This window comes from Oncorhynchus clarkii, unplaced genomic scaffold, assembly GCF_045791955.1.
Source record: "Oncorhynchus clarkii lewisi isolate Uvic-CL-2024 unplaced genomic scaffold, UVic_Ocla_1.0 unplaced_contig_6320_pilon_pilon, whole genome shotgun sequence".
Taxonomy (NCBI): domain Eukaryota; kingdom Metazoa; phylum Chordata; class Actinopteri; order Salmoniformes; family Salmonidae; genus Oncorhynchus; species Oncorhynchus clarkii.
The window spans coordinates 198,766-225,610 of record NW_027261141.1 but is presented as its reverse complement, the minus strand read 5'-3'; the positions used below and the strand labels follow the sequence as shown (position 1 = coordinate 225,610).

Sequence of the window (26,845 nt, the reverse complement as noted above, 5' to 3'; positions counted from 1 at the left end):
AGAGTTAATGGCACTAACTTCTGTCCTATCAGAGTTAATGGCACTAACTTCTGTCCTATCAGAGTTAATGGGACTAACTTCTGTCCTATCAGAGTTAATTGGACTAACTTCTGTCCTATCATAGTTAATGGGACTAACTTCTCTCCTATCAGAGTTAATGGGACTAACTTCTGTCCTATCAGAGTTAATGGGACTAACTTCTGTCCTATCAGAGTTAATGGGACTAACTTCTCTCCTATCAGAGTTAATGGGACTAACTTCTGTCCTATAAGAGTTAATGGGACTAACTTCTGTCCTATCAGAGTTAATGGGACTAACTTCTGTCCTATCAGAGTTAATGGGACTAACTTCTGTCCTATCAGATTTAATGTGACTAACTTCTGTTATATCAGAGTTAATGGGACTAACTTCTGTCCTATCAGAGTTAATGGGACTAACTTCTGTTATATCAGAGTTAATGGGACTAACTTCTGTCCTATCAGAGTTAATGGGACTAACTTTTGTCCTATCAGAGTTAATGGGACTAACTTCTCTCCTATCAGAGTTAATGGCACTAACTTCTGTCCTATCAGAGTTAATGGCACTAACTTCTGTCCTATCAGAGTTAATGGGACTAACTTCTGTCCTATCAGAGTTAATGGCACTAACTTCTGTCCTATCAGAGTTAATGGGACTAACTTCTGTTATATCAGAGTTAATGGGACTAACTTCTGTCCTATCAGAGTTAATGGGACTAACTTCTCTCCTATCAGAGTTAATGGGACTAACTTCTGTTATATCAGAGTTAATGGGACTAACTTCTGTCCTATCAGAGTTAATGGGACTAACTTCTCTCCTATCAGAGTTAATGGGACTAACTTCTGTTATATCAGAGTTAATGGGACTAACTTCTGTCCTATCAGAGTTAATGGGACTAACTTCTGTTATATCAGAGTTAATGTGACTAACTTCTCTCCTATCAGAGTTAATGTGACTAACTTCTCTCCTATCAGAGTTAATGGGACTAACTTCTGTCCTATCAGAGTTAATGGGACTAACTTCTGTCCTATCAGAGCTAATGGGACTAACTTCTGTCCTATCAGAGTTAATGGGACTAACTTCTCTCCTATCAGAGTTAATGGGACTAACTTCTGTCCTATCAGAGCTAATGGGACTAACTTCTGTCCTATCAGAGTTAATGTGACTAACTTCTGTCCTACAAGAGTTAATGGGACTAACTTCTGTTATATCAGAGTTAATGGGACTAACTTCTGTCCTATCAGAGTTAATGGGACTAACTTCTGTCCTATCAGAGTTAATGGGACTAACTTCTCTCCTATCAGAGTTAATGGCACTAACTTCTGTCCTATCAGAGTTAATGGCACTATCTTCTGTCCTATCAGAGTTAATGGGACTAACTTCTCTCCTATCAGAGTTAATGGGACTAACTTCTCTCCTATCAGAGTTAATGGGACTAACTTCTGTCCTACAAGAGTTAATGGGACTAACTTCTGTCCTATCAGAGTTAATGGGACTAACTTCTGTCCTATCAGAGTTAATGGGACTAACTTCTGTCCTATCAGAGTTAATGTGACTAACTTCTGTTATATCAGAGATAATGGGACTAACTTCTGTCCTATCAGAGTTAATGGGACTAACTTCTGTTATATCAGAGTTAATGGGACTAACTTCTGTCCTATCAGAGTTAATGGGACTAACTTTTGTTATATCAGAGTTAATGGGACTAACTTCTGTCCTATCAGAGTTAATGGCACTATCTTCTGTCCTATCAGAGTTAATGGGACTAACTTCTCTCCTATCAGAGTTAATGGGACTAACTTCTCTCCTATCAGAGTTAATGGGACTAACTTCTGTCCTACAAGAGTTAATGGGACTAACTTCTGTCCTATCAGAGTTAATGGGACTAACTTCTGTCCTATCAGAGTTAATGGGACTAACTTCTGTCCTATCAGAGTTAATGTGACTAACTTCTGTTATATCAGAGTTAATGGGACTAACTTCTGTCCTATCAGAGTTAATGGGACTAACTTCTGTTATATCAGAGTTAATGGGACTAACTTCTGTCCTATCAGAGTTAATGGGACTAACTTTTGTCCTATCAGAGTTAATGGGACTAACTTCTCTCCTATCAGAGTTAATGGCACTAACTTCTGTCCTATCAGAGTTAATGGCACTAACTTCTGTCCTATCAGAGTTAATGGGACTAACTTCTGTCCTATCAGAGTTAATTGGACTAACTTCTGTCCTATCATAGTTAATGGGACTAACTTCTCTCCTATCAGAGTTAATGGGACTAACTTCTGTCCTATCAGAGTTAATGGGACTAACTTCTGTCCTATCAGAGTTAATGGGACTAACTTCTCTCCTATCAGAGTTAATGGGACTAACTTCTGTCCTATAAGAGTTAATGGGACTAACTTCTGTCCTATCAGAGTTAATGGGACTAACTTCTGTCCTATCAGAGTTAATGGGACTAACTTCTGTCCTATCAGATTTAATGTGACTAACTTCTGTTATATCAGAGTTAATGGGACTAACTTCTGTCCTATCAGAGTTAATGGGACTAACTTCTGTTATATCAGAGTTAATGGGACTAACTTCTGTCCTATCAGAGTTAATGGGACTAACTTTTGTCCTATCAGAGTTAATGGGACTAACTTCTCTCCTATCAGAGTTAATGGCACTAACTTCTGTCCTATCAGAGTTAATGGCACTAACTTCTGTCCTATCAGAGTTAATGGGACTAACTTCTGTCCTATCAGAGTTAATGGGACTAACTTCTGTCCTATCATAGTTAATGGGACTAACTTCTCTCCTATCAGAGTTAATGGGACTAACTTCTGTCCTATCAGAGCTAATGGGACTAACTTCTGTCCTATCAGAGTTAATGGGACTAACTTCTGTCCTAACAGAGTTAATGGGACTAATTCTGTCCTATCAGAGCTCATGGGACTAACTTCTGTCCTATCATAGTTAATGGGACTAACTTCTCTCCTATCAGAGTTAATGGGACTAACTTCTGTCCTATCAGAGCTAATGGGACTAACTTCTGTCCTATCAGAGTTAATGGGACTAACTTCTGTTATATCAGAGTTAATGGGACTAACTTCTGTCCTATCAGAGTTAATGGGACTAACTTCTGTCCTATCAGAGTTAATGGGACTAACTTCTCTCCTATCAGAGTTAATGGCACTAACTTCTGTCCTATCAGAGTTAATGGCACTAACTTCTGTCCTATCAGAGTTAATGGGACTAACTTCTGTCCTATCAGAGTTAATGGGACTAACTTCTGTCCTATCAGAGTTAATGGGACTAACTTCTGTCCTACAAGAGTTAATGGGACAAACTTCTGTCCTATCAGAGTTAATGGGACTAACTTCTGTCCTATCAGAGTTAATGGGACTAACTTCTGTCCTATCAGAGTTAATGTGACTAACTTCTGTTATATCAGAGTTAATGGGACTAACTTCTGTCCTATCAGAGTTAATGGGACTAACTTCTGTCCTATCAGAGTTAATGGGACTAACTTCTGTCCTATCAGAGTTAATGGGACTAACTTCTCTCCTATCAGAGTTAATGGGACTAACTTCTCTCCTATCAGAGTTAATGGGACTAACTTCTGTCCTATCAGAGTTAATGGGACTAACTTCTGTCCTATCAGAGTTAATGGGACTAACTTCTGTCCTATCAGAGTTAATGTGACTAACTTCTGTTATTTCAGAGTTAATGGGACTAACTTCTGTCCTATCAGAGTTAATGGGACTAACTTCTGTCCTATCAGAGTTAATGGCACTAACTTCTGTCCTATCAGAGTTAATGGGACTAACTTCTGTCCTATCAGAGTTAATGGGACTAACTTCTGTCCTATCATAGTTATTGGGACTAACTTCTCTCCTATCAGAGTTAATGGGACTAACTTCTGTCCTATCAGAGCTAATGGGACTAACTTCTGTCCTATCAGAGTTAATGGGACTAACTTCTGTCCTAACAGAGTTAATGGGACTAATTCTGTCCTATCAGAGCTCATGGGACTAACTTCTGTCCTATCATAGTTAATGTGACTAACTTCTGTTATATCAGAGTTAATGGGACTAACTTCTGTCCTATCAGAGCTAATGGGACTAACTTCTGTCCTATCAGAGTTAATGTAACTAACTTCTGTCCTACAAGAGTTAATGGGACTAACTTCTGTTATATCAGAGTTAATGGGACTAACTTCTGTCCAATCAGAGTTAATGGGACTAACTTCTGTCCTATCAGAGTTAATGGGACTAACTTCTCTCCTATCAGAGTTAATGGCACTAACTTCTGTCCTATCAGAGTTAATGGGACTAACTTCTGTCCTATCAGAGTTAATGGGACTAACTTCTGTCCTATCAGAGTTAATGGGACTAACTTCTGTCCTATCAGAGTTAATGGGACTAACTTCTGTCCTACAAGAGTTAATGGGACTAACTTCTGTCCTATCAGAGTTAACGGGACTAACTTCTGTCCTATCAGAGTTAATGGGACTAACTTCTGTCCTATCAGAGTTAATGTGACTAACTTCTGTTATATCAGAGTTAATGGGACTAACTTCTGTCCTATCAGAGTTAATGGGACTAACTTCTGTCCTATCAGAGTTAATGGGACTAACTTCTGTCCTATCAGAGTTAATGGGACAAACTTCTCTCCTATCAGAGTTAATGGGACTAACTTCTCTCCTATCAGAGTTAATGGGACTAACTTCTGTCCTATCAGAGTTAATGGGACTAACTTCTGTCGTATCAGAGTTAATGGGACTAACTTCTGTCCTATCAGAGTTAATGGGACTAACTTCTGTCCTATCAGAGTTAATGGGACTAACTTCTGTCCTAACAGAGTTAATGGGACTAATTCTGTCCTATCAGAGCTCATGGGACTAACTTCTGTCCTATCATAGTTAATGGGACTAACTTCTCTCCTATCAGAGTTAATGGGACTAACTTCTGTCCTATCAGAGCTAATGGGACTAACTTCTGTCCTATCAGAGTTAATGGGACTAACTTCTGTTATATCAGAGTTAATGGGACTAACTTCTGTCCTATCAGAGTTAATGGGACTAACTTCTGTCCTATCAGAGTTAATGGGACTAACTTCTCTCCTATCAGAGTTAATGGCACTAACTTCTGTCCTATCAGAGTTATGGCACTAACTTCTGTCCTATCAGAGTTAATGGGACTAACTTCTGTCCTATCAGAGTTAATGGGACTAACTTCTGTCCTATCAGAGTTAATGGGACTAACTTCTGTCCTACAAGAGTTAATGGGACAAACTTCTGTCCTATCAGAGTTAATGGGACTAACTTCTGTCCTATCAGAGTTAATGGGACTAACTTCTGTCCTATCAGAGTTAATGTGACTAACTTCTGTTATATCAGAGTTAATGGGACTAACTTCTGTCCTATCAGAGTTAATGGGACTAACTTCTGTCCTATCAGAGTTAATGGGACTAACTTCTGTCCTATCAGAGTTAATGGGACTAACTTCTCTCCTATCAGAGTTAATGGGACTAACTTCTCTCCTATCAGAGTTAATGGGACTAACTTCTGTCCTATCAGAGTTAATGGGACTAACTTCTGTCCTATCAGAGTTAATGGGACTAACTTCTGTCCTATCAGAGTTAATGTGACTAACTTCTGTTATTTCAGAGTTAATGGGACTAACTTCTGTCCTATCAGAGTTAATGGGACTAACTTCTGTCCTATCAGAGTTAATGGCACTAACTTCTGTCCTATCAGAGTTAATGGGACTAACTTCTGTCCTATCAGAGTTAATGGGACTAACTTCTGTCCTATCATAGTTATTGGGACTAACTTCTCTCCTATCAGAGTTAATGGGACTAACTTCTGTCCTATCAGAGCTAATGGGACTAACTTCTGTCCTATCAGAGTTAATGGGACTAACTTCTGTCCTAACAGAGTTAATGGGACTAATTCTGTCCTATCAGAGCTCATGGGACTAACTTCTGTCCTATCATAGTTAATGTGACTAACTTCTGTTATATCAGAGTTAATGGGACTAACTTCTGTCCTATCAGAGCTAATGGGACTAACTTCTGTCCTATCAGAGTTAATGTGACTAACTTCTGTCCTACAAGAGTTAATGGGACTAACTTCTGTTATATCAGAGTTAATGGGACTAACTTCTGTCCTATCAGAGTTAATGGGACTAACTTCTGTCCTATCAGAGTTAATGGGACTAACTTCTCTCCTATCAGAGTTAATGGCACTAACTTCTGTCCTATCAGAGTTAATGGGACTAACTTCTGTCCTATCAGAGTTAATGGGACTAACTTCTGTCCTATCAGAGTTAATGGGACTAACTTCTGTCCTATCAGAGTTAATGGGACTAACTTCTGTCCTACAAGAGTTAATGGGACTAACTTCTGTCCTATCAGAGTTAACGGGACTAACTTCTGTCCTATCAGAGTTAATGGGACTAACTTCTGCCCTATCAGAGTTAATGTGACTAACTTCTGTTATATCAGAGTTAATGGGACTAACTTCTGTCCTATCAGAGTTAATGGGACTAACTTCTGTCCTATCAGAGTTAATGGGACTAACTTCTGTCCTATCAGAGTTAATGGGACAAACTTCTCTCCTATCAGAGTTAATGGGACTAACTTCTCTCCTATCAGAGTTAATGGGACTAACTTCTGTCCTATCAGAGTTAATGGGACTAACTTCTGTCGTATCAGAGTTAATGGGACTAACTTCTGTCCTATCAGAGTTAATGGGACTAACTTCTGTCCTATCAGAGTTAATGGGACTAACGTCTGTCCTATCAGAGTTAATGGGACTAACTTCTGTCCTATCAGAGTTAATGGGACTAGAGAGATACAGACTAGAGATTGTGAAAAAGAGATACAGACTAGAGAAATAGAGACTAGAGTGATAGACACCTGAGAGATATAGAGATTCAGACCGAGGGATGCAGACTAGAGAGATAGTGAGATACAGACTAGAGAGATAGAGAGTTACAGACTGGAGAGTTAGAGAGTAGAGAGATACAGACTAGAGAGATAGAGACTAGAGAGATAGAGAGATACAGACTATTTATATACAGACTAGAGAGATACAGACTAGAGAGATACAGACTAGAGAGATACAGACTAGATGTTACTAACTTCTTCTCTATCAGAGTTAATGAGACTTCTGCTATTGAAACAGCCTGGCTAAATGTTTGCCTCCTGCTCATCAGAGGGAAGCGTAACCTGGTGCAGCAACTCATGACTATTCATGGTCTTCCCCAAGAGTCTGTTCTGTGTGCATACTGTAATTATCATCTATAGATTGTCCTGCTTATAATTCTACACACTACCTTTTGTTAACCTTTGATTAGATTGACTGGTTGGGTAATGTAGCGACCAGCGTCAGAGCTTTTTTTTTTTTCAGCGGAGTTGAACGAGTGATGTCCTTACGGGTTCTCCTTTCCTTTCCTTCCTTTCCTTTCCTTTCCTTTCCTTTCCTTTCCTTTCCTTTCCTTCCTTTCCTTTCCTTTCCTTTCCTTTCCTTCCCTTCCTTTCCTTTCCTTTCCTTCCCTTCCCTTCCCTTCCCTTCCCTTCCCTTCCCTTTCCTTCCCTTTCCTCCCCTCTCCTTTCCTTTCCTTTCCTTCCCTTCCCTTCCCTTCCTTTCCTTTCCTTTCATTCCCTTCCTTTCCTTTCCTTTCCTTTCCTTTCCTCCTTTCCTTTCCTTTCCTTTCCCTTCCCTTCCTTTCCTTTCCTTTCCTTTCCTTCCCCTCCTTTCCTTTCCTTTCCTTTCCTTCCTCTCCTTTCCTTTCCTTCCCTTCCTTTCCTTTCCTTTCCTTTCCTTCCCTTCCTTTCCTTTCCTTTTCTTTCCTTTCCTTTCCTCCTTTCCTTTCCTTTCCCTTCCCTTCCTTTCCTTTCCTTCCCTTCCCTTCCCTTTCCTTCCCTTTCCTCCCCTCTCCTTTCCTTTCCTTTCCTCCCCTCTCCTTTCCTTTCCTTTCCTTTCCTTCCCCTCCTTTCCTTTCCTTTCCTTTCCTTTCCTTTCCTTCCTTTCCTTTCCTTTCCTTTCCTCCTTTCCTTTCCTTTCCCTTCCCTTCCTTTCCCTTCCTTTCCTTCCCTTCGTTTCCTTTCCTTTCCTTTCCTTTCCTTCCTTTCCTTTCCTTTCCTCCTTTCCTTTCCTTTCCTTTCCTTTCCTTTCCTTCCTTTCCTTTCCTTTCCTTTCCTCCTTTCCTTTCCTTTCCCTTCCCTTCCTTTCCCTTCCTTTCCTTTCCTTTCCCTTCCTTTCCTTTCCTTTCCTTTCCTTTCCTTTCCTTTCCCCTCCTTTCCTTTCCTTTCCCTCCCTTTCCTTTCCTTTCCTTTCCTTCCCTTCCCTTTCCTTTCCTTCCCTTCCTTTCCTTCCCTTCCTTTCCTTTCCTTTCCTTTCCTTTCCTTCCCTTCCTTTCCTTCCCTTCTTTTCCTTTCCTTCCCTTCCTTTCCCTTCCCTTCCCTTCCCTTCCCTTCCCTTCCCTTCCTTTCCATTCCTTTCCTTCCCTTCCTTTCCTTTCCTTTCCTTTCCTTTCCTTTCCTTTCACCACGTGGTTCCCTTGTTAGTACCCCACATTGACTTCCCCTCTTTCATAATTCGTCTTTCCCTGGCTTCCTCTCTCCTCTGGACCCCCAGAACTGCATTGTCCCTCACCTCAGATCCATAGTCCCTCACCTCAGATATTTCTTCTCCAAGGTGTTTTGAGAAGGAATGCAAGGAGAGAGGACGTAATAAATCCAGGGAAAGATTACTTTTGGAATGCAAGGGGAGAGGACGTAATAAATCCAGGGAATAGATGACTTTTGGAATGCAAGGAGAGAGGACGTAATAAATCCAGGGGAAAGATGACTTTTGGAAAGACCCTGTGTTGTTTTTTTTTCTTCTTCCCTTTTCAGAGTATAATCTGGAGCCGTGTGAGGACCCCGGGACCCCCAGGTTTGGCTGGCACACGGGCATCAGCTTTGGCATCGGGGACTCGCTGGTTTTCTCCTGCAATACCGGCTATCGCCTAAAGGGGGCGAGGGAGATCTGGTGCCTGGGAGGCGGTCGCCGCATGTGGAGTGCCCCTCTGCCAAGGTGTGTGGGTACGTGGTCAGCTGATTTCATTTGCTTATTGGCTCTGTGTGGACTGTGCATAGGACAATGTATTAGACAGGTATCCACTGAGAGCAGAGGAGAAGGTGGACAACAGTAGGAAATGGGTAGATACTGTATTCTGTATACGGCTCTGGGTATACGGTCTCAGACAGGATCCTGCTTCAGTCTCTCTAGTCTCTAGGTATATGGTCTCAGACAGGGTCCTAGATCCTGCTTCAGTCTCTCTAGTCTCTAGGTATACGGTCTCAGACAGGGTCCTCGATCCTGCTTCAGTCTCTCTAGTCTCTAGGTATACGGTCTCAGACAGGGTCCTCGATCCTGCTTCAGTCTCTCTAGTCTCTAGGTATACGGTCTCAGACAGGATCCTGCTTCAGTCTCTCTAGTCTCTAGGTATACGGTCTCAGACAGGGTCCTAGATCCTGCTTAAGTCTCTCTAGTCTCTAGGTATACGGTCTCAGACAGGATCCTGCTTCAGTCTCTCTAATCCTGCTTCAGTCTCTCTAGTCTCTAGGTATACGGTCTCCGACAGGGATCCTGCTTCAGTCTCTCTAGTCTCTAGGTATACGGTCTCAGACAGGGATCCTGCTTCAGTCTCTCTAGTCTCTAGGTATACGGTCTCAGACAGGGATCCTGCTTCAGTCTCTCTAGTCTCTAGGTATACGGTCTCAGACAGGGTCCTCAATCCTGCTTCAGTCTCTCTAGTCTCTAGGTATACGGTCTCAGACAGGGTCCTAGATCCTGCTTCAGTCTCTCTAGTCTCTAGGTATACGGTCTCAGACAGGGTCCTAGATCCTGCTTCAGTCTCTCTAGTCTCTAGGTATACGGTCTCAGACAGGATCCTCGATCCTGCTTCAGTTTCTCTAGTCTCTAGGTATACGGTCTCAGACAGGGTCCTAGATCCTGCTTCAGTCTCTCTAGTCCTGCTTCAGTCTCTCTAGTCTCTAGGTATACAGTCTCATACAGGGTCCTAGATTCTGCTTCAGTCTCTCTAGTCTGTATATATCTAGTCTGTATCTCTCCATCTCTCTAGTCTGTATATATCTAGTCTGTATCTTTCCATCTCTCTAGTCTGTATATATCTAGTCTGTATCTCTCCATCTCTCTAGTCTGTATATATCTAGTCTGTATCTCTCCATCTCTCTAGTCTGTATATATCTAGTCTGTATCTCTCCATCTCTCTCTAGTCTGTATATATCTAGTCTGTATCTCTCTATCTTTCTAGTCTGTAACTTGAATGTCATAATGATATTGGGAATGAAAGCTGTAGTGATTTCAGAAGTGTACTCAGTCTGTTATCCAACGTGTGATGTTAGACTACTTTCTCACAGTACTGATGATGACGGCGAGGAAAGGAACAGACTTTGAAAACTACAGCGATTAGAAATAGGCTTTTTTCGTAAATGCATTTGAACTCTCGCCTTTTGCTCAGTGTAATGATATACTGAATATATCCGTCACAGGGAAACATTACAGACATTGGAAGAGAATTCTCTCGTTCGGGTCACTTTATTGCACTCTGTGTCTTTGTTCTCTAGCGGAGTGCGGCTCAACCGTTTCCAACAGCGAAGGAGTTCTGTTGTCGCCCAACTACCCACTGAACTACGACAACAGCCACGAGTGTGTCTACAGCATTCAGGTGGAGACGGGAAAGGGCATCAACGTCTCAGCAAGCACTTTCCAACTGGCACAAGGAGACATTCTCAAGGTAATAACACCCCCCTTTTTTCATTCTCTCTCTCTCTCTCTCTTCTCTCTCTCTCTCTCTCTCGTTCCTTCTCCTCCTGCATTCTACCTCCCCCTTTTTTCATTGATATATATATAATATGTATAATATATCAGAGGAAGATTCTGAGTGTGCCTTTTACATTCATTTCAAAACTGTTCCTGAGATCAGTTTGGAATTAGCATAAAGACACTTCCATGTCTCTAATTCTGTATGAATAGATTACAGAATATCTACAGGTACATACTTCCAAATCAAATTGTATTTGTCACGTGCAACAGGTGAAATGAAATGTGTAAGTTAAAGGATTACTTACAAGCCCTTAAACCAGCAATGCTTTAATAAAATAAATATTGTTAAGTAAAAAAATAGAAAAAATTTAATAAAAGTAACAAATAATTAAACAGCAGCAGTAAAATGACAAGTGAGGCTTTATACAGGGTATTACGGTACAGAGTCAATGTGGAGGCTATATACAGGGTATTACGGTACAGAGTCAATGTGGAGGCTATATACAGGGTATTACGGTACAGAGTCAATGTGGAGGCTATATACAGGGTGTTACGGTACAGAGTCAATGTGGAGGCTATATACAGGGGGTACCGGTACAGAGTCAATGTGGAGGCTATATACAGGGTGTTACGGCACAGAGTCAATGTGGAGGCTATATACAGGGTGTTACGGTACAGAGTCAATGTGGAGGCTATATACAGGGTATTACGGTACAGAGTCAATGTGGAGGCTATATACAGGGTATTACGGTACAGAGTCAATGTGGAGGCTATATACAGGGTGTTGCGGTACAGAGTCAATGTGGAGGCTATATACAGGGTATTACGGTACAGAGTCAATGTGGAGGCTATATACAGGGTATTACGGTACAGAGTCAATGTGGAGGCTATATACAGGGGGTACTGGAGCAGAGTCAATGTGGAGGCTATATACAGGGTGTTACGGTACAGAGTCAATGTGGAGGCTATATACAGGGTGTTACGGTACAGAGTCAATGTGGAGTCTATATACAGGGTATTACGGTACAGAGTCAATGTGGAGGCTATATACAGGGTGTTGCGGTACAGAGTCAATGTGGAGGCTATATACAGGGTGTTGCGGTACAGAGTCAATGTGGAGGCTATATACAGGGGGTACTGGAGCAGAGTCCATGTGGAGGCTATATACAGGGTGTTACGGTACAGAGTCAATGTGGAGGCTATATACAGGGTGTTACGGTACAGAGTCAATGTGGAGGCTATATACAGGGTATTACGGTACAGAGTCAATGTGGAGGCTATATACAGGGGGTACCGGTACAGAGTCAATGTGGAGGCTATATACAGGGTGTTACGGCACAGAGTCAACGTGGAGGCTATATACAGGGTGTTACGGTACAGAGTCAATGTGGAGGCTATATACAGGGTATTACGGTACAGAGTCAATGTGGAGGCTATATACAGGGTGTTGCGGTACAGAGTCAATGTGGAGGCTATATACAGGGGGTACTGGAGCAGAGTCAATGTGGAGGCTATATACAGGGTGTTACGGTACAGAGTCAATGTGGAGGCTATATACAGGGGGTACCAGTACAGAGTCCATGTGGAGGCTATATACAGGGGGTACCGGTGCAGAGTCAATGTGGAGGCTATATACAGGGGGGTACCGGTACAGAGTCAATGTGGAGGCTATATACAGGGGGGTACCGGTACAGAGTCAATGTGGAGGCTATATACAGGGGGGTACCGGTACAGAGTCAATGTGGAGGCTATATACAGGGGGTACCAGTACAGATTCAATGTGGAGGCTATATACAGGGGGTACCGGTACAGAGTCAATGTGGAGGCTATATACAGGGGGTACTGGTACAGAGTCAATGTGGAGGCTATATACAGGGGAGTACCGGTACAGAGTCAATGTGGAGGCTACATACAGGGTGTTACGGTACAGAGTCAATGTGGAGGCTATATACAGGGTATTACGGTACAGAGTCAATGTGGAGGCTATATACTGGGTATTACGGTACAGAGTCAATGTGGAGGCTATATACAGGGTGTTGCGGTACAGAGTCAATGTGGAGGCTATATACAGGGTATTACGGTACAGAGTCAATGTGGAGGCTATATACAGGGTATTACGGTACAGAGTCAATGTGGAGGCTATATACAGGGTATTACGGTACAGAGTCAATGTGGAGGCTATATACAGGGTGTTGCGGTACAGAGTCAATGTGGAGGCTATATACAGGGGGTACTGGAGCAGAGTCAATGTGGAGGCTATATACAGGGTGTTACGGTACAGAGTCAATGTGGAGGCTATATACAGGGTGTTACGGTACAGAGTCAATGTGGAGGCTATATACAGGGTATTACGGTACAGAGTCAATGTGGAGGCTATATACAGGGTGTTGCGGTACAGAGTCAATGTGGAGGCTATATACAGGGTGTTGCGGTACAGAGTCAATGTGGAGGCTATATACAGGGGGTACTGGAGCAGAGTCCATGTGGAGGCTATATACAGGGTGTTACGGTACAGAGTCAATGTGGAGGCTATATACAGGGTGTTACGGTACAGAGTCAATGTGGAGGCTATATACAGGGTATTACGGTACAGAGTCAATGTGGAGGCTATATACAGGGGGTACCGGTACAGAGTCAATGTGGAGGCTATATACAGGGTGTTACGGCACAGAGTCAACGTGGAGGCTATATACAGGGTGTTACGGTACAGAGTCAATGTGGAGGCTATATACAGGGTATTACGGTACAGAGTCAATGTGGAGGCTATATACAGGGTGTTGCGGTACAGAGTCAATGTGGAGGCTATATACAGGGGGTACTGGAGCAGAGTCAATGTGGAGGCTATATACAGGGTGTTACGGTACAGAGTCAATGTGGAGGCTATATACAGGGGGTACCAGTACAGAGTCCATGTGGAGGCTATATACAGGGGGTACCGGTGCAGAGTCAATGTGGAGGCTATATACAGGGGGGTACCGGTACAGAGTCAATGTGGAGGCTATATACAGGGGGGTACCGGTACAGAGTCAATGTGGAGGCTATATACAGGGGGGTACCGGTACAGAGTCAATGTGGAGGCTATATACAGGGGGTACCAGTACAGATTCAATGTGGAGGCTATATACAGGGGGTACCGGTACAGAGTCAATGTGGAGGCTATATACAGGGGGTACTGGTACAGAGTCAATGTGGAGGCTATATACAGGGGAGTACCGGTACAGAGTCAATGTGGAGGCTACATACAGGGGGTACCGGTACAGAGTCAATGTGGAGGCTATATACAGGGGTTACCGGTACAGAGTCAATGTGGAGGCTATATACAGGGTGTTACGGTACGGAGTCAACATGGAGGCTATATACAGGGTGTTATGGTACGGAGTCAATGTGGAGGCTATATACAGGGGGTACCGTAAAAGAGGGTTCTGGGTAGCAGCAGCGTAAAAGAGGATTCTGGGTAGCAGCAGCGTAAAAGAGGGTTCCGGGTAGCAGCAGCGTAAAAGAGGGTTCTGGGTAGCAGCAGCGTAAAAGAGGATTCTGGGTAGCAGCAGAGTAAAAGAGGATTCTGGGTAGCAGCAGCGTAAAAGAGGATTCTGGGTAGCAGCAGCGTAAAAGAGGATTCTGGGTAGCAGCAGCGTAAAAGAGGGGTCTGGGTAGCCCTTTGATGAGCTGTTCCGGAGTCTTATGGCTTGGGGGGTAGAAGCTGTTAAGAAGCCTTCAGCTGCTCCCCTCTCTGGGTATTCAACCACTCTGTATCAATAGATTACAGAATATCTACGTAGATTGATGGATGGTGAGTGAATGGATGGATGGAGGGATGGAGGGATGGACGGATGGACGGATGGAGGGATGGATGGAGGGATGGATGGATGGAGGGATGGATGGATGGACGGATGGATGGATGCATGGATGGATGGATGGATGGAGGGATGGATGGATGGATGGATGGATGGATGGAGGGATGGACAGATGGACGGATGGAGGGATGGATGGAGGGATGGAGGGATGGATGGATGGATGGATGGGTGGATGGATGAATGGGTACATGAATGAATGGATGGATGGATGAGTGTATGGATGAAAGGATGGATGGACAGGATGAATGGGTGGATGGGTAAATGTGTGGATGGACGAATGGGTGGATGGATGAATGGGTGGATGGATGAATGGGTACCTGAATGAATGGATGGATGGATGAGTGGATGAACAGATGGATGGATGGATGCATAGATGGATGGATGAATTAATTAATTAATGGGTTGATGATTGGATGGATGGATGAATGGATGAATGGATTAATGGATGGATGGAGGAATGAATGACTGAATGGATGAATGAATGACTGAATGGATGAATGAATGGATGAATGAATGAATGAATGAATGGATGAATGAATGAATGAATGGATGAATGAATGAATGAGTGAGTGGCTGGGTGAGTGGGTGGGTGGGTGGGTGAGTGGGTGAGTGAGTGGATTTGACGTTAACCCCCTGTTGTCTCCTCTCTGCAGGTCTATGATGGAGGGGACAGTACTGCTGCTGTTCTGGGTACCTACACCGGCTCCACCATGTTAGGCCTGGTCCTCACCTCCACCTCCAATCACCTGTGGCTGGAGTTCTACTCAGACCAGGAGCACACAGCAGGGGGCTTCAGACTCAGCTACTCCAGTGAGGAACACACACACACGCACGCACGCACGCACACACACACACACACACACACACACACACACACACACACACACACACACACACCTTCATCTTCCTCTGACTGTGTGTTCAAACAGTGACTTATTTGACTGACAAATATTCCCTTTATAGTGTCTGAAATGGCACCCTATTCCCTTTATAGTGTCTGAAATGGCACCCTATTCCCTTTATAGTGTCTGAAATGGCACCCTATCCCCTATATGGTGCTCTATGCAGGCTCTGGTTAAACAAAGTGCACTATTTAGGGAATCCAATGGCATTTCAGGACGCAACCTAACTTTTTATTTTTCTCGATAATGATATTCATCCACACAGCGAGGGGGCTTCCAGAGGAGAACAACATGCTTTCTCTGCAATTACTATGACTGGGTAACTTGTAGTGTTACCTGCCTTGTTAAAAGTTTGGAAATATCTGAGCAAATGAGTGTTTTGCAAGTTGTAAGCAGACTTGTTGTAAGAATAGGGTTGAAACCATACTCACCAGGTCCTCCCCCCCAACCATCCTGCCATTTGTAATATAACAAACCTGTTCCTAAGACGGAGTGAATTCAGTATGAGTGATTTGTTGTCCAGGAAGCGGGAACAGGCCAGGGTTGGGAGGGTCAGCTTAAATCTCGTTCAGAACATGAAATCTGATGTTTTCACGGTCGTTAGAGAGGGAAGCGTGTAGGTAATTTTCTAAATGTAGGCAGTAACTGTTGTGATTTATCCTGGCCATGACACTTGTAATACTGTAATAACATCTAGCATGGTGCTGTGTCTCTGCTAGGAGGCAGTAACATAAATCATAATTACGTACAAAATGGCACCCTATTCCCGATATAGCGCACTATGTTTGACCTGAGCCCAACAAAAGTAGTGCACTACATAGGGAATAGGGTTCCATTTGGGACGAAGACAGACATGCTCTCTGCTGCTGCCGCATAGCACGGCACTTTACAGTTACAACCTGACTGACTGGAGGAGACTAGACATGACCACAGTCCTTTACAGATACAACCTGACTGACTGGAGGAGACTTGACATGACCACAGTCCTTTACAGTTACAACCTGACTGACTGGAGGAGACTTGACATGACCACAGTCCTTTACAGTTACAACCTGACTGACTGGAGGAGACTAGACATGACCACAGTCCTTTACAGATACAACCTGACTGACTGGAGGAGACTAGACATGACCACAGTCCTTTACAGATACAACCTGACTGACTGGAGGAGACTTGACATGACCACAGTCCTTTACAGATACAACCTGACTGACTGGAGGAGACTAGACATGACCACAGTCCTTTACAGATACAACCTGACTGACTGGAGGAGACTAGACATGACCACAGTCCTTTACAGTTACAACCTGACTGACTGGAGGAGACTTGACATGACCACAGTCCTTTACAGATACAACCTGACTGACTGGAGGAGACTAGACATGACCACAGTCCTTTACAGTTACAACCTGACTGACTGGAGGAGACTAGACATGACCACAGTCCTTTACAGATACAACCTGACTGACTGGAGGAGACTTGACATGACCACAGTCCTTTGCAGTTACAACCTGACTGACTGGAGGAGACTTGACATGACCACAGTCCTTTACAGTTACAACCTGACTGACTGGAGGAGACTAGACATGACCACAGTCCTTTACAGATACAACCTGACTGACTGGAGGAGACTAGACATGACCACAGTCCTTTACAGATACAACCTGACTGACTGGAGGAGACTTGACATGACCACAGTCCTTTACAGATACAACCTGACTGACTGGAAGAGACTAGACATGACCACAGTCCTTTACAGATACAACCTGACTGACTGGAGGAGACTAGACATGACCACAGTCCTTTACAGTTACAACCTGACTGACTGGAGGAGACTTGACATGACCACAGTCCTTTACAGATACAACCTGACTGACTGGAGGAGACTAGACATGACCACAGTCCTTTACAGTTACAACCTGACTGACTGGAGGAGACTAGACATGACCACAGTCCTTTACAGCTACAACCTGACTGACTGGAGAAGACTAGACATGACCACAGTCCTTTACAGTTACAACCTGACTGGACGAGACTAGACATGACCACTGTCCTTTACAGATACAACCTGACTGGAGGAGACTAGACATGACCACAGTCCTTTACAGTTACAACCTGACTGACTGGAGGAGACTTGACATGACCACAGTCCTTTACAGATACAACCTGACTGGAGGAGACTAGACATGACCACAGTCCTTTACAGATACAACCTGACTGACTGGAGGAGACTAGACATGACCACAGTCCTTTACAGATACAACCTGACTGACTGGAGGAGACTTGACATGACCACAGTCCTTTACAGATACAACCTGACTGACTGGAGGAGACTAGACATGACCACAGTCCTTTACAGTTACAACCTGACTGGAGGAGACTAGACATGACCACAGTCCTTTACAGATACAACCTGACTGACTGGAGGAGACTAGACATGACCACAGTCCTTTACAGTTACAACCTGACTGGAGGAGACTAGACATGACCACAGTCCTTTACAGATACAACCTGACTGACTGGAGGAGACTAGACATGACCACAGTCCTTTACAGTTACAACCTGACTGACTGGAGGAGACTAGACATGACCACAGTCCTTTACAGTTACAACCTGACTGGAGGAGACTAGACATGACCACAGTCCTTTACAGATACAACCTGACTGACTGGAGGAGACTAGACATGACCACAGTCCTTTACAGATACAACCTGACTGGAGGAGACTAGACATGACCACAGTCCTTTACAGATACAACCTGACTGGAGGAGACTAGACATGACCACAGTCCTTTACAGATACAACCTGACTGACTGGAGGAGACTAGACATGACCACAGTCCTTTACAGATACAACCTGACTGACTGGAGGAGACTAGACATGACCACAGTCCTTTACAGATACAACCTGACGGACGAGACTAGACATGACCAAAAAAATAACTGAAAGAGATCTACCTGGAACCAAAAAGGGTTCTTTAAATGGTTCTCCTATGAGGACATCTGGACAGCCTAAGCGTGACATGACCAAAACATTACCTGAAAGAGATCTACCTGGAACCAAAAAGGGTTCTTTAAATGGTTCTCCTATGAGGACATCTGGACAGCCTAAGCGTGACATGACCAAAACATTACCTGAAAGAGATCTACCTGGAACCAAAAGGGTTCTTTAAATGGTTCTCCTATGAGGACATCTGGACAGCCTAAGCGTGTGTGTACTATATTTTTGTTGGCTATTTGATAGCTAATACATTCAACAATAAATATTAATACAACAACTAATATGCAACAATTACAAGTTAATTAGTGCTCAGAACCAAAAGTGGGAGGACAATAAACATATGCTACATTGCCTCCACTAATCTGGTAGTGGTAGTGGGGTGCTAGATATCCAGTCTCCAATATGGCTCTAATCTGATAGTGTTAGATGTCAGGTATCCATTATGGATCTAATCTGATAGTGGTAGATGTCTAGTCTCCTTTATGGATCTAATCTCATAGTGGTAGATATCCAGTCTCCATTATGGCTCTAATCTGATAGTGGTAGTGGGGTGGTAGATGTCCAGTCTCCTTTATGGCTCTAATCTGATTGTGGTAGATGTATAGTCTCCTTTTTGACTCTAATCTGATAGTGGTAGTGGGGTGGTAGATGGCTAGTCTCCTTTATAGCTCTAATCTGATAGTGGTGGTGGGGTGGTAGATGTCTAGTCTCCATTATGGCTCAAATATGATAGTGGTAGATGTCCAGTCTCCTTTATGGCTCTAATCTGATTGTGGTAGTGGGGTGGTAGATGGCTAGTCTCCTTTATAGCTCTAATCTGATAGTGGTGGTGGGGTGGTAGATGTCTAGTCTCCATTATGGCTCAAATATGATAGTGGTAGATGTCTAGTCTCCTTTATGGCTCTAATCTGATAATGGTAGATGTCTAGTCTCCTTTAAGGTTCTAATCTGATAGTGGTAGATGTCTAGTCTCCCTTATGGCTCTATTCTGATAGTGGTAGATGTATAGTCTCCTTTATGGTTCTAATCTGATAGTGGTAGATATCTAGTCTCCATTATGGCTCTAACATGATAGTGGTAGATGTCTACTCTCCATTATGGCTCTAATCTGATAGTGGTGGTGGGGTGGTAGATGTCTAGTCTCCTTTATGGCTCTAATCTGATAGTGGTAGTTGGGTGGTAGATGGCTAGTCTCCTTTATGGCTCTAATCTGATAGTGGTAGATGTCTAGTATCCTTTATGGCTCTAATCTGATAGTGGTAGATGTCTAGTCTCCATTTTGTCTCTAAAATGATAGTGGTAGATGTCTAGTCTCCTTTTTGACTCTAATCTGATAGTGGTAGTGGGGTGGTAGATGTCTAGTCTCCTTTATGACTCTAATCCGATAGTGGTAGATGTCTAGTCTCCTTTATGGTTCTAATCTGATTGTGGTAGTGGGGGGGGGGGGGGGTAGATGTCCAGTCTCCTTTATGGCTCTAATCTGTTTGTGGTAGTGGGGTGGTAGATGTTTAGTTTCCATTATGGCTCTAATCTGATAGTGGTAGTTGGGTGGTAGATGGCTAGACTCCTTTATAGCTCTAATCTGATAGTGGTGGTGGGGTGGTAGATGTCTAGTCTCCATTATGGCTCAAATACGATAGTGGTAGATGTCTAGTCTCCATTATGGCTCTAATATGATAGTGGTGGTGGGGTGGTACATGTCTAGTCCCCATTATGGCTCTAATCTGATAGTGGTAGATTTATAGTCTCCATTATGGCTCTAAAATGATAGTGGTAGATGTCTACTCTCCATTATGGCTCTAATCTGATAGTGGTGATGGGGTGGTAGATGTCTAGTCTCCATTATGGCTCTAATCTGATAGTGGTAGTGGGGTGGTAGATGTCTAGTCTCCTTTATGGTTCTAATCTGATAGTGGTAGATATCTAGTCTCCATTATGGCTCTAACATGATAGTGGTAGATGTCTACTCTCCATTATGGCTCTAATCTGATAGTGGTGGTGGGGTGGTAGATGTCTAGTCTCCTTTATGGCTCTAATCTGATAGTGGTAGTTGGGTGGTAGATGGCTAGTCTCCTTTATGGCTCTAATCTGATAGTGGTAGATGTCTAGTATCCTTTATGGCTCTAATCTGATAGTGGTAGATGTCAAGTCTCCATTTTGTCTCTAAAATGATAGTGGTAGATGTCTAGTCTCCTTTTTGACTCTAATCTGATAGTGGTAGTGGGGTGGTAGATGTCTAGTCTCCTTTATGACTCTAATCCGATAGTGGTAGATGTCTAGTCTCCTTTATGGTTCTAATCTGATTGTGGTAGTGGGGGGGGGGGGGGGTAGATGTCCAGTCTCCTTTATGGCTCTAATCTGTTTGTGGTAGTGGGGTGGTAGATGTTTAGTTTCCATTATGGCTCTAATCTGATAGTGGTAGTTGGGTGGTAGATGGCTAGTCTCCTTTATAGCTCTAATCTGATAGTGGTGGTGGGGTGGTAGATGTCTAGTCTCCATTATGGCTCAAATACGATAGTGGTAGATGTCTAGTCTCCATTATGGCTCTAATATGATAGTGGTGTTGGGGTGGTAGATGTCTAGTCTCCATTATGGCTCTAATCTGATAGTGGTAGATTTATAGTCTCCATTATGGCTCTAAAATGATAGTGGTAGATGTCTACTCTCCATTATGGCTCTAATCTGATAGTGGTGATGGGGTGGTAGATGTCTAGTCTCCATTATGGCTCTAATCTGATAGTGGTAGTGGGGTGGTAGATGTCTAGTCTCCTTTATGGTTTTAATCTGATTGTGGTAGTGGGGTTGTAGATGTCTAGTCTCCTTTATGGCTCTAATATGATAGTGGTAGATGTATAGTCTCCATTATGGCTCTAATATGATAGTGGTAGATGTCTAGTCTCCATTATGGCTCTAAAATTATAGTGGTAGATGTCTAGTCTCCTTTTTGACTCTAATCTGATAGTGGTAGATGTCTAGTCTCCTTTATGGTTCTAATCTGATTGTGGTAGTGGGGTGGTAGATGTCTAGTCTCCTTTATGGCTCTAAGCTGATTGTGGTAGTGGGGTGGTAGATGTTTAGTCTCCATTATGGCTCTAATCTGATAGTGGTAGTTGGGTGGTAGATGGCTAGTCTCTTTTCTGGCTCTAATCTGATAGTGTTGGTGGGGTGGTAGTCGTCTAGTCTCCATTATGGGTCAAATATGATAGTGACAGATGTCTAGTCTCCATTATGGCTCTAATATGATAGTTGTAGATGTCTAGTCTCCATTATTGCTCGAATATGATAGTGGTAGATGTCTAGTCTCCATTATGTCTCTAATCTGATAGTGGTAGATATCTACTCTCCATTATGGCTCTAATCTGAAAGTGGTGGTGGGGTGGTAGATGTCTAGTCTCCATTATGGCTCTAATCCGATTGTGGTAGATGTCTAGTCTCCTTTATGGTTCTAATCTGATTGTGGTAGTGGGGTGGTAGATGTCTATTCTCCTTTATGGCTCTAATCTGATTGTGGTAGTGAGGTGGTAGATGTGTATTCTCAATTATGGCTCTAATCTGATAGTGGTAGTTGGGTGGTAGATGTCTAGTCTCCATTATGGCTCAAATATGATAGTGGTAGATGTCTAGTCTCCATTATGGCTCTAATATGATAGTGGTAGATGTCTAGTCTCCATTATGGCTCTAATCTGATAGTGGTAGATGTCTAGTCTCCACTATGGCTCTAATATGATAGTGGTAGATGTCTAGTCTCCACTATGGCTCTAATATGATAGTGGTAGATGTCTAGTCTCCTTTATGACTCTAATCTGATAGTGGTAGTGGGGTGGTAGATGTATAGTCTCCTTTATGACTCTAATCCAATAGTGGTAGATGTCTAGTCTCCTTTATGGTTCTAATCTGATTGTGGTAGTGGGGTGGTAGATGTCTAGTCTCCTTTATGGTTCTAATCTGATTGTGGTAGTGGGGTGGTAGATGTCTATCTAGTCTCCTTTATGGTTCTAATCTGATTGTGGTAGTTGGGTGGTAGATGTCTAGTCTCCTTTATGGCTCTATTCTGATAGTGGTAGTTGGGTGGTAGATGTCTAGTCTCCTTTATGTCTCTAATCTGATAGTGGTAGTTGGGTGGTAGATGTCTAGTCTCCATTATGGCTCTAATCTTATAGTGGTAGTGGGGTGGTAGATGTCTAGTCTCCATTATGGCTCTAATCTGATAGTGGTAGATGTCTAGTCTCCTTTATGGCAATAATCTGATAGTGGTAGATGTCTAGTCTCCTTTATGACTCTAATCTGATAGTGGTAGTGGGGTGGTAGATGTCTAGTCTCCTTTATGACTCTAATCCAATAGTGTTAGATGTCTAGTCTCCTTTATGGTTCTAATCTGATTGTGGTAGTTGGGTGGTAGATGTCTAGTCTCCTTTATGGCTCTAATCTGATAGTGGTAGTTGTGTGGTAGATGTCTAGTCTCCATTATGGCTCTAATCTGATAGTGGTAGTGGGGTGGTAGATTAACACATAGGGTTAATACCTCATCCCTAACACATAGGGTTAATACCTCATCCCTAACCCATAGGGTTAAGACCTCATCCCTAACAAATAGTGTTAAGACCTCATCCCTAACAAATAGTGTTAAGACCTCATCCCTAACACATAGGTTTAATACCTCATCCCTAACACATAGGCTTAATACCTCATCCCTAACCCATAGGGTTAAGACCTCATCCCTAACAAATAGTGTTAAGACCTCATCCCTAACACATAGGGTTAATACCTCATCCCTAACACATAGGGTTAATATTTTTCCCTTCATCCCACTGTTAAGAGGAGCCTTAGCCTATAGCACTTCTCCATCCTGCTACCAGAGTCACGGTCACTTGAGCAGTTAATTAGCTAGATGTAATTGTTGTCTCTGTCCAGAAAGGATCTTTTTCCTGCTTAGTCATTTAATGGGACTTTAAGTCCACCATACTCACTATGTTCTGAAGCGGGACATTATTCCCACGCTTTATTAATCAATAAGGCCCGCGTCCCAAATGGCACCCTATTCCCTGTAGATATATAGTGCACTACATTTAACCAGAGCATCGGGTGCTACATAGGACATAGTTAATGTCTTTACCACAGGAGGTTGGTGGCACCTTAATAAGGGAGGACGGGCTCGTGCTAATGGCTGTTAATGAGTGAAATGGTAGCGAACATGTTTTCAATGTGTTTTTAATGCCGTTTCCAATTCACGTCGTTCCAGCCATTATTATGAACTGTCCTCCCCTCAGCAGCCTCCTCTGGTCTTTACAATGCAGAGGAATGAGATTATGTCACTGTGTGACACTATGGCTGGTTCCCAGAAACACTTACTAGTTGAAATGCAGACACATTGTTTTCTGAGTTTTGTGTATGTCCTTGTGTATGTGCTCTAGTGTGTGAATGTGTTGTCTCCAGGTGTGCAGCCATAATGTGAGCACATCTGTCGTCTCGAGGATGGTCTCCATAATGTGTGTTGTCTCTAGGATGGTCTCCATAATGTGTGTTGTCTCTAGGACAGTCTCCATAATGTGTGTTGTCTCTAGGATGGTTTCCATAATGTGTGTTGTCTTGAGGACGGGCTCTATAAGGTGTGTTGTCTCTAGGATGGTCTCTATAATGTGTGTTGTCTCTAGGACGGTCTCTGTAATGTGTGTTGTCTCTAGGATGGTCTCCATAATGTGTGTGGTCTCTAGGATGGTCCCCATAATGTGTGTGGTCTCTAGGATGGTCTCCATAATGTGTGTAGTCTCCAGGTGTGCAGCCATAATGTGAGCACGTGTGTCCTTGTGTCTGTCGTCTCTAGGATGGTCTCCATAATGTGTGTTGTCTCTAAGATGGTCTCCATAATGTGTGTTGTCTTGAGGACGGTCTCTATAAGGTGCGGTGTCTCTAGGATGGTCTCCATAATGTGTGTTGTCTCTAGGACGGTCTCTGTAATGCGTGTTGTCTCTAGGATGGTCCCCATAATGTGTGTTGTCTCGAGGATGGTCTCTATAAGGTCTGTTGTCTCTAGGATGGTCTCCATAATGTGTGTGGTCTCTAGGACAGTCTCTATAATGTGTGTGGTGTCGAGGATGGTCTCCATAATGTGTGTTGTCTCGAGGATGGTCTCCATAATGTGTGTGGTCTCTAGGATGGTCCCCATAATGTGTGTTGTCTCTAGGACAGTTTCTATAATGTGTTTTGTCTCTAGGAAGGTCTCCATAATGTGTGTTGTCTCTAGGACTGTCTCCATAATGATACAACCAGTTTTTCCCTCTTTGTCTTCTCCTCCACTCTATAATGTGTGTGGTCTCTTGGACAGTCTCTATAATGTGTGTGGTCTCTAGGAAGGTCTCCACAATGTATGTTGTCTCTAGGACAGTTTCTACAATGTGTGTTGTCTCTAGGACAGTCTCCATAATGATACAACCTGTTTTCCCCTCTTTGTCTTCTCCTCTACACTATAATGTGTTTTGTCTCTAGGACAGTCTCTATAATGTGTGTTGTCTCTAGGACAGTCTCCATAATGATACAACCTGTTTTCCCCTCTTTGTCCTCTCCTCTACTCTATAACTCTCTGGCAGGTTTTGATCTGTCTCACTGCGAGGATCCCGGGGTGCCTCAGTTTGGGTTCAAAGTCAGCGACCAGGGGCACTTCGCTGGCAGTGCCATCACGTACGGCTGTGACCAAGGTTATTCCCTGCACGGAAGTGGCATACTCAAGTGCATGACCCGAGAGAGAAGAGCGTGGGACAACCACCTGCCCTCATGCATAGGTAATCCTTCCTTGTCCCCCTCTTTCTTTCAATCTCTCTTCTCTCTCCATCTCTCTCTCTTTCTATCCATCTCCCTCCCTTCCTGTCTCTCTCTCTCATTATTTTTCTCGCACCTCTTTCTTTCTCTTTCTCTCTCTCTCCATCTCTCTCTCTTGTTCTATCCCATCTCCCTTCCTCCCTCCCCCACCTCACTCCCTCTATCCCTGTCTCTCTCTCCTCTTCTTTCTCTCTCTCTCTCTGTCTCTTTTTCTTTCTCTTTCTCTCTCTCTCTCTGTCTCTGTCTTTCTCACGCTCTCTCTCTCTCTGTCTCTCTTTCTTTCTCTTTCTCTCTCCCTCTCTGTCTCTCTGTCTCTCTCTCTCTCTGTCTCTCTGTCTTTCTCACGCTCTCTCTGTCTCTCTGTCTTTCTCACGCTCTCTCTCTCTCTGTCTCTCTTTCTTTCTCTTTCTCTCTGTCTCTGTCTTTCTCTCTCTCTCTCTGTCTCTCTGTCTTTCTCACGCTCTCTTTCTCTCCCTCCCTGCATCCTTTCCCTGGCAGCCCATATTAGTATACAGTCCAATCAGACAGTCAACATTGCTGAGCTCAGTGTTAATCTCAGGGATTTAGTCCTACATGATTTCCACTTAATTGGACTGTTGGAAAAACGTTCCGCTTTTCATTTAGTTGGAGAAGACAAATAGCTCTCATGTTTTGTTCAGAATAATTGATCCTTGAGAATGGGGGTGATGCCAGTTGGTTCTTTATGTTAAGTGGTCTTGATGCCAGTTGGTTATTTATGTTAAGTGGTCTTGATGCCAGCTGATTCTTTATGTTAAGTGGTCTTGATGCCAGTTGGTTCTTTATGTTAAGTGGTCTTGATGCCAGTTGGTTCTTTATGGTAAGTGGTCTTGATGCCAGTTGGTTCTTTATGTTAAATGGTCTTCATGCCAGTTGGATCTTTATGCTAAGTAGCCTTGATGCCAGTTGGTTCTTTATGTTAAGTGGTCTTGATGCCAGTTGGTTCTTTATGTTAAGTGGCCTTGATGCCAGTTGGTTCTTTATGTTAAGTGGTCTTGATGCCAGTTGGTTCTTTATGTTAAGTGGTCTTGATGCCAGTTGATTCTTTATGTTAAGTGGTCTTGATGCCAGTTGGTTCTTTATGTTAAGTAGTCTTGATGCCAGTTGATTCTTTATGTTAAATGGTCTTGATGCCAGTTGGTTCTTTATGTTAAGTGGTCTTGATGCCAGTTGATTCTTTATGTTAAGTGGTCTTGATGCCAGTTGATTCTTTATGTTAAGTGGTCTTGATGCCAGTTGGTTCTTTATGTTAAGTGGGCTTGATGCCAGTTGATTCTTTATGTTAAGTGGTCTTGATGCCAGTTGGTTCTTTATGTTAAGTGGTCTTGATGCCAGTTGGTTCTTTATGTTAAGTGGTCTTGATGCCAGTTGGTTCTTTATGTTAAGTGGTCTTGATGCCAGTTGATTCTTTATGTTAA

General features: G+C 43.2%; 1 protein-coding gene across 1 annotated transcript in view; it reads left to right on the top strand.

Moving 5' to 3' along the window:
* The window catches only part of LOC139405210 (CUB and sushi domain-containing protein 3-like), a gene marked incomplete at its 3' end in the record, with an annotated part of 429,588 nt that overhangs the window by 220,415 nt on the left and 182,328 nt on the right, over positions 1 to 26,845 (top strand). Inside the window, exons 22-25 of the mRNA XM_071147639.1 lie at positions 8,905 to 9,093; positions 10,642 to 10,811; positions 15,348 to 15,504; positions 25,181 to 25,372. Coding sequence (XP_071003740.1) covers positions 8,905 to 9,093; positions 10,642 to 10,811; positions 15,348 to 15,504; positions 25,181 to 25,372 — 708 coding nt within the window. The remainder of the gene's footprint in view (positions 1 to 8,904; positions 9,094 to 10,641; positions 10,812 to 15,347; positions 15,505 to 25,180; positions 25,373 to 26,845) is intronic.